This window comes from Pediculus humanus, genomic scaffold (genome assembly GCF_000006295.1).
Source record: "Pediculus humanus corporis 1103172107995 genomic scaffold, whole genome shotgun sequence".
Lineage (NCBI taxonomy): Eukaryota > Metazoa > Arthropoda > Insecta > Psocodea > Pediculidae > Pediculus > Pediculus humanus.
In genome coordinates this window covers 52567-61248 of record NW_002987567.1, presented here as the reverse complement: position 1 = coordinate 61248, position 8682 = coordinate 52567, and the positions used below count along the sequence as shown (strand labels likewise).

The 8682-nt window shown below is 23.5% G+C and overlaps 3 protein-coding genes across 3 annotated transcripts in view; 1 reads left to right on the top strand and 2 right to left on the bottom strand.

Annotated features, from left to right (window-relative positions):
- Phum_PHUM404840 (uncharacterized protein) overlaps positions 1–1109 on the bottom strand; it is a gene marked incomplete at both ends in the record, with an annotated part of 1422 nt that extends 313 nt beyond the window's left edge. The window contains 4 exons of the mRNA XM_002428794.1: positions 58–140; positions 252–510; positions 577–778; positions 945–1109. Coding sequence (XP_002428839.1) covers positions 58–140; positions 252–510; positions 577–778; positions 945–1109 — 709 coding nt within the window. The remainder of the gene's footprint in view (positions 1–57; positions 141–251; positions 511–576; positions 779–944) is intronic.
- A 2973-nt stretch (positions 1110–4082) lies between these two features.
- On the top strand, positions 4083–6301 carry Phum_PHUM404830 (goodpasture antigen-binding protein, putative; the record flags this gene model as incomplete). Its single annotated transcript, XM_002428793.1, has 5 exons — positions 4083–4967; positions 5171–5564; positions 5659–5861; positions 5937–6069; positions 6174–6301. The coding sequence occupies 5 exons, from the start codon at positions 4083–4085 to the stop codon at positions 6299–6301; spliced, it is 1743 nt and encodes a 580-aa protein (XP_002428838.1).
- On the bottom strand, positions 5607–7862 carry Phum_PHUM404820 (peptidyl-prolyl cis-trans isomerase NIMA-interacting, putative). Its single transcript, XM_002428792.1, has 5 exons — positions 7802–7862; positions 7492–7612; positions 7257–7376; positions 6991–7168; positions 5607–5859 (listed from the first exon to the last, which is right to left on the bottom strand). Exons 2-4 carry the CDS (start codon positions 7576–7578, stop codon positions 7010–7012), a joined length of 366 nt encoding a protein of 121 aa, XP_002428837.1. The 5' UTR covers positions 7579–7612; positions 7802–7862; the 3' UTR covers positions 5607–5859; positions 6991–7009.
- Positions 7863–8682: the final 820 nt, after the last annotated feature.

Genomic DNA, 8682 nt, shown 5'->3' with positions numbered 1-8682 from the left:
TTGGAGAAGATTTTAATAGTTCATCAATCGAATGAGGGATTTTTTTTTTCCTTTCACTATTTGTCACTATATTTTTATTTTCTTCTTTGTCATCCGTTGATTCATACACAAAATTATTATTTTTCGATTCATTTTCTCCGCTTGAAATAAAAAATGATTCCCTATAAGATCAAATTAGTTTTAAAAAAAAAAAAAAATATGGCAAATTTTCAAATTAAGTTTCGTACCAAAAAAAAAAACAAACAACAAACCTTTTGTATGAATATCCGGTTGCTGTGCTTACAACAAAAGGTCCAAATTTACACTGTTGACTCCAGGAATATGTTTCATTTTGTGGTCTAACATTTCTTCGCATTTCCGGTTCGGAAAAAATACTCGTCGAATTTAAATGTTGAAGTTTCATTGGTATTGAGTACTGGGGGATTTGACATGATGGCGAAATCGGAAAATAATTCGAATGTAAATTTGGAGGATTATCCGTTTCTCCAGAGATTTTTTGCCATAGATTTCCTTGGAAAATTAATTTAATTCAAAAAAAATAATAATAATAAGGTTCGAAATAATAATAATAATTACCCGATGAAGGGATTTGAATATCCGTATTACAACATATTCCACTGTTTCGTAATATTCTATTGACCGAAGATACACTTGGTATTGTTGCAGGATCGCAAATTTTTTGTGTCAAAAGCTGATCCCTGATTTCCCATGCAAACATCCCGGGATTTTCTTGTTTAAATTTAAGTATTTTTTTTATGACCGTGGGTGTTGTTACATGCTACAAATATAATAATATCGACATATTTTTTCGGGAGAGAGAGAAAAAGGTAAATTTATTCTTTAAAACTTTTTTATTGTCATGAAATTGTTGGAATTGGGCTTTGGTTTTTTTTTTTTTTTTTTTTTTTTACCTTGAGATAGATTTGAGTAATTAGTTTAATTACAAAAGAATTTTTTTTAAAAATATATAAAAAAATAACCTTTGTTTTACTCCCACCGATCGATCCTGGTCTAATTGAACCTGTTTCGTAAAAACGACTTAAAATTTTCGAAACGCAACCGTGAGATACCAAAAGTTGCCTGGAAATATCGCATGGACGTACACCCATTAATGCCAGATCAACAATTTGTCGTCTGACATAATCAGGTAATGGACGTCCGTTAACAAAAACACCACCTAATTGATTAACACCTGCTTGACCTTAAAAAAAAAAAAAAAAACAAAAAAAATATTTTTCCCATAAAATTTAACAAAATTCTGAAACGAAAACTTAAATCCAACAAAAAAAAAAAGGAAAAAGAAAAACTATAAGTTAAATACTCACCCGAATGTGGCATAATTTTATAATTTGAAAAACAAACAAAAAAAAATTTAAAAAAAACAAATTGGAAAAATTTGTTTAAAAAGAATAATAATAATAATAATAATAATAATAATAATAATAATCGAACGAGAACAATTTTTTTTTTTTTTTTAACAATTAAAATTAAAAATTAAAAATTTTTAAAATAATACAATCATGTTTGTTTTCGCCATTAAATTTGAATCAAAATTAAAAAAATTTTTTTTTTTATTAATTTATTTATATATTATTAATATTTTTTAAAAATCAAACTTTGCACATAAAATTATATTAATATATATTTTTTTAAATTTTTTATAATTTTAATTAAATAAAATAATTAAATTACGAACTCGATCCAAGATTCGATTTTAACTAAAGTAATATATATATATATTAAATTTAATTTCTTTAATTTTTAAAGGAAACGATAATAAAACGTTTAAAAAAAAAAAAAAAAAAAAAAAAAGTTTTATATAAAAAAATTCTTTTTTCTCTTCCAGAACATCTCAACAGCCAATGAGAGCTTTTATCGAGTTTTAAACCAATCAAAATTTAATATAGGCGGGTTGAATTCCTGTCATCCCTAACGGGGTGTATGAAAACAATCCCTTTTTCTGGAATTTAACTTATATTATTAAATAATTTTTTTTTTCTTTTCTATTCGTTTATCATTTTAAATTATTATTATTAATATTGAGTAAAAAATATATTAATAACTTTCTTTTTTTAAATAAATAAAAAAAAAATATTAAATAAAAATAATTATTAAAGGATGTAAAATAAATATCTTAATGAATAATTTAAATAAGGGTTTTAAATTTTCATAAATTAAATAAAAAATTAATAAAATTCAACTAATAATAAATAAATAAATAAATAAATTTAAAGGTATCCTTAACTTTTATGTACGAAAAAAATAAATAATAATTAAGTTTAGGGTGAAATTATAATTTTCATTATGTTTTTTTCCATATTATTAAAAATATGTAGAGTTTATGTATGTGTTTATGTATTATAGTATGTTTTAGTTTATGTTTTAATTAAAAATTTTACTTATTGGAAAAAAAAATACCCAAGAAATTTGAAAAAAAAAAACCGTTAAATTTGAAATTTTTTATTGACATGTTATTTTGTTTTTTAATAAACAATCAATCTTATGTTTATTAATGTTTATTATGTTTTATGTTTATTAATTTTGTAAATTTATGATAATTATTAATAAATTATTATTATTAAATAATTTTTTTGTTATTTTAGTAAGCGAAAAAAAAAAAAAATGATTGTGTTTTCAGTTTTAAAAATTTTTCCTTCCTGGAAAAAAAAAAAAATTAAAGCGGGAAAGGTTACGATACGGAAATGAAAGGTTTGTGACGTTGATGTAACTTATTTTTTAAAGCTAAATGTTATACTCTCTGAAATCCTAATAACATTTTATAATTACCAAGCTTGGCGGAAATCCCATAGGAAACGATATCGCAAAGCGCAGCCATGTTCCAGTTGGAAAATTCCAATTATTTTGTTAGGAGGCTCCAGTTGGGAAGGGGGTGGGGAGGAGGGGTTAAAAGTCTGCAAAAGTTTCTGATATAAACTTCAATTTAAGAATTAAACTTTTGTTGGAAACCCTTATATTTCATTTACTGTGCTTATGTGTAGATCATTCTCATAATGATTTTTTTTTTTTTTTTTTTTTCATTTGAACCTTTTATTATTTACTCTAAGCTTTCTATGGATTTTCACAATTTCTGCTTTAATTCTCTCTCTTTTTTTTTCAGTATTATTATTATTATTATTCTCTTTTTTTTTCAATTATTAAATTTTTTAAACTTAATTTCAATGCTGACTGTTTGTTATAGCAATGAAATTAAAATTTCAATTTGATTTTCATATTTATTTTAAAAAATTTAAATAAACTTGCTTATATTTATTAATTATTTAACAATTAATCGCACGATTAACTAATTTCGAAACGAATTAATTCATTTTTTTTTATTCTTGCACTTTGATTTCCATCTTTTTTAAATAATAATAATAATACTTTATGTGAGTACCAAAATAACGTTAAAAATGAACATTTGAGATTGCAAAAAAATTTTTTTAATTATTTTCTAGAATTAATTACAATATTAAAGGGGAAAAATTTTTAAATTGTTTTAAATATAGAAAAGAATATTTTAATAATTGTATAAACAAAAAACATTGGTGAAAAAAAATTATACTTACTTAATTTTTTTTTTTTAAATTAAATTTATAAATCAGAATTCAAGATTAAAAAAAATAAATACAAAACAATAATAAACGCTAATAGGAACTTTAAAATTTTAATATGTCGAGATCTTTTTAGTTAAATTTAATTAGTATTAATAATTTTTTGACCAATAAATGTAATATTATACAAAGTACTTATTTAAATTTTAACTTCAGTACATTACCATTATGTATTAAAGATTTTGGGTTGTTAATAAGTATAGTATTGTTGTAATAAATATAAATTCATGTGAGAATGTTAAAAAAACGTTTGTGATTAGTTTAATTTAAAATTTACATAAGAATAATAATAAAGAAGTAGAAATGCATAAATTATATTCCATTTATTTTGCAATCATACTATTACGACTGTTTAAATAAAATATATATGTCGTGTCATTAGAAAATAATTGTAAAACTGGCAACATTTATTTATAATCGTAATTTAGTCTGCATATTTCAGTTGTTTAGATAATCAAAACATTGTTTAAAATGTCTGATAATATTCAGTGTTTAACTTGTAGTGAAGAAGATGAAGATTCTGATTGTGGAAACACTAGTAGTGAAATACAAGGCACTTTAAATAAATGGACAAATTACATTCACGGTTGGCAACCTAGATTTATTATTTTAAAAAATGGGACTTTATCTTATTATAAATCTGAAGAAGATAGTGGTTTTGGTTGTCGAGGTTCTATAAGTATATTTAAAGCTTTAATTAAGCCCCACGAATTTGATGAATGTCGTTTTGATATTAATTTAAATGACTGCACATGGTACCTTCGGGCGGATACACCAGAAGATCGTAAACATTGGATAGACGTTCTTGAAAATTATAAAGCTGAGTCAGTGTTTGGCAGTGAAATGAGTCTCAAACGTCACGGAAGTTCGGTTTCTCTACAGTCTACGACTTTATCATCAGCTTCTGCTTCTAGTTCTAAAAAATGCAGAGGTCTTAAAGAAAAATTAGCTGAATTAGATACTTTTCAAAATATATTATGCAGTCAAATGGATGTTTTACAAAAGTATTTTGATAAATGTGCAGAAATGTCTTCTGATTCCTTAATTAATGGTCACAAAGATAATGTTATCAATGTAAATGGAAGTAAATTTGTTTATGAAATAAATCCTGATCATGGAGTTCATGCCATAGACTTTAAAGGTGAAGCTATTACTTTTAAAGCTACTACATCAGCTGTACTTACTACCTTGCAACATTGTTTAGATCTATTTACTCAAAAAGAAGAAGTATGGAAAAAAAAATTAGATAAGGAAATTGAAAAAAGGAAAAGGTTAGAAGAATTATATAATGCAGTTAAAGATGAAATGAGTTTTCAAAAATCTAAAGTTGTTATTCAAGGAGGACCCGATCTTGAGGTTAGTATTTTATTGTTTTTTTTATTTTAATTATTTATTAATAAAGTTAGATAATTTTACCACAGTATATTTATAAATGTATTAATGCATTTTCATCCAAATCAAATTTAACTTGAGTAGTCTTTTTATATAAAAAATAAAACTGAACTTTTTCGGCTTAAAATTTATTCATAAATTTTAGTTTTTATGTATTTATTTATTAGGAAGGACCACATAGCAAATTAAAAGATGAAGAATTTTATGATGCATTAGAAACCAGTTTAGATAAAATTCAAGAAGATGAAGAGTTTAGAGAAAGGCTGAAATCGAAACAAATTTTAGTGCATCAATTGGGAAGTTCTCCCAAGCACAGCAGTTTGTGGCCAGAAATTGAAAAAATTTCAGCAGAACAAATAAAATATGCTCTTCAAGAGGTAGGAAGTGGTAGCAATTGGCACTTGTTTGCAGAAGAAGGAGAAATGAAATTGTACAAAAGGGAAGAAATGGTGAATGGAATGGTTATGGATCCATTAAAAGCTTGCCATGTAGTCCAAGGAGTTACAGGTCATGAAATGTGTCATTACTTTTTTAGTCCCGATGTAAGAATGGAATGGGAAAGTAAGTTCATTAACTAAACGTACCTTAAAAAAAATATTAGTTAACAACTTGGAAAAATTTCTATACCTTAAAATAATAATAATTTATTTAATAGCTACTTTAGATTCTAGTACTGTGATAGAAGCACTAGATAAAAACACTCTTATTTTTTATCAAGTTCACAAACGAATATGGCCAGCCTCTCAAAGAGATGCTGTTTTTTGGTCTCATAAAAAATCCATACCCAATCAAACCGATGCTGAAGGCCAAGATATTTGGACTGTGACAAATCACTCTGTTGATTTACAAGAATTTCCTGTAAGTAAAAATTACCTTTTGAAAATTTTTTTTTTTGACACTTAAATTAATGAAATTTTTATTTTTTTTTTTTAGGCTAATACTGGTAAGACGGTAAGAATTTATTTGACTGTTTGTTTGCTTTGCCAGACATTTGTTGATCCCCCCAAGACTGGCCTCAACATAAGTAGAGAAAATTTAAGGTGCAAAATAACTTATTGTTCTGTTAGTAAGTAATTTGTGTATTTTACAACAAATCCACGAATACAAATCAATAATTAATTATCATTTAAAAAATTTTTTCGTAAACAATCAATATTATTATTTTTACAGTTAACCCAGGTGGATGGGCTCCGGCTGCTGCTCTTAGGCAAGTTTACAAAAGAGAATATCCGAAATTTGTCAAAAGATTTACTGCTTATGTTGTTGATAGATGCAAAAGTAAACCTATAATGTTTTGATGTCAGGTTTTAGTAATTATGAAATTCAGGCTGTTAACTTCCAATGTGAATTACCAATAATGACAAATTTTATTTAAAAAAAAAAATACCAAAGTAAATCTTTCACTTAATATTTATAAAAACTTTGTATTTTTTATTTTCCTAATAAATGTTAAATAAAAATTAAAATCTGCCAAATAAATTTCTTATCACACATTAACAAAAAAAAAAAAAAAAAAAATGAATAATCATTAAACTGTATCACAAAATTAAACTTTTAAAGTTCATAAAAATCCAAATAAGATAACAGAATATTTACACAAATATTTGTTTTCTTTTTTTTTCTTATAAAAGCATTGAATTCAACTCCTACAAAACAATAAAAAAAAATTAATCAAAGTTGATAAATTAAAAAATATTCACAATATTATGAGTAAAATAGTTTCGAGAATGAATAGACTATATTAAATGCATTTTAACTTGAACAATATTTAATAATCTACTATTTATAGATGAAAACTTATTTTATTTACTAATATTGTGCAATGTACTGCCATTATTTACAATTTTCCCATTTTTAAATATATAGTAAAAAATATGGATAAAAAAATGATTTTAATAGGACAAATTAAAAATTTAGTGTTCGGCAAGAAACAATAATTTAAAATTTTTAGTTTACTGAGGTGTTATTTAAAATACTTAATACTTACAATTTGTATTTTTTATTTACTATTTTTTTCCCTCTACCATTATAATATGGTACCCAAACTTTGTTTTAACAGGAGGATCTGTAAACACAGGGGAAGATAAAGATGAAACGGGTAATGCAAATGCAGCATCTTGAAATGGTCCAACCATTGAACCTCTTGTCATCCATCCTAAATCTCCCTAAAAGAATTTTGACAATAATTAAAATTATTAATGTTAAAAAAGGAAACACTAAATTTTAACGACTAAATACAAAAATCAAACATACACCAGCTCTAGCCTTATCTTCACTATATTGTTGAGCAACTTCGTTAAATTTCATTCCTTCTTTTAATTTACCTAAAGCTTCTAAACATTTTCCTTGCTTTTCACATAAAATATGTCTAACCTAAAATCCAATTAATTTTGATGAGTAAAGTATTGTACTCAAGTAGTTTATTAAAAAAATTTTTTTATAGCATAATTTAATAAAATAAATAATAAAAAATAAAATGTATACATACCTTTACAGCTGTTCCACCTTTTTTTTCTTTTTCCTTTTCTTTGTCTTTTTCCGCATTGCCTTTTCCTTTATTCTTTGCCGGCGGCATTTTGATTAAAATTAAATTTTACTGCAGTTTGCTCCTGAAATATAAAAATACAATTAAATTAATAAAATAAAATAAAGAAATTAATTTTATCACAGAATTAGACTTTTAGAATATTAATTAAATAACTTGGACAATAAAAATTTTTTAAAAATATGGTAAGAAAAATAATTATTGTGAAATAAATTAGTGCTAACTTAATACTAAAATACAAAATGATTATTACAAAAATTAATCATGAATAAATAAAAAGTTTCTTTTTTAAAGAAACAGTTAGAAAATAGAACATTTAATTGAAAATTATTTAATACGAACTGATATTGTTGTTGAAACGTACATGGAATCGAATTTTAAAAAAAAATGGCGACCAAGCCTGTTAGGTTGTTTATATATACAAAAAGTAAAAATGTTAAGAGAACATTTATTAAAACATTTTAAATCAATTATTGTTAATTATTGTTCAATTTTCTAATTAAATAAATTTTTATTAAACCTTTTTTTTTTTTTTAAATAATGAATATTGTTATATTTAAAACCAAGATTATTTAATTTAAGTTTACCTGATGAATTTTTATGACTTTTTTAAAATTTTTATTCTAAATTCAAATTAAATTATTTGTAAAGATTTTAGTTTTAAATAAAAAATTAATTTTTTAAAAAAAAATAAAATTGTCTTTTTATTTATTAACAACCTAGAAAGTAAAAATTTTAAATAACAGGAAAAAAAAAAATTTTCAAACAAAAAATCAAAAATTTTTAACATTATATTTTTTATGTTTGATCAACAATAATGGACTAAACTCTAAAGTATTAAAATTTATCAAAAATAATTTAAAAAAATTTTATTTTGTCATGCTACATTAAGAAATTTATTTTAACAATTTCATGAAAATATTTTCTATGTTTAGCATTACTGTTTTTCATATACTATATTTACACAATTAAAATTTATTAATTCTAAAAGTGACAGTCATTAAACTATCAAATTTTTAACATATAATCTCAGTCTTGAATTAAATATACAAATAGATATAAACTTAATAGTTTAGTTTTTAAAAACTATGTGATTTCCTCTAACTTGTGAACTGTATTATAATGACGTTTTAA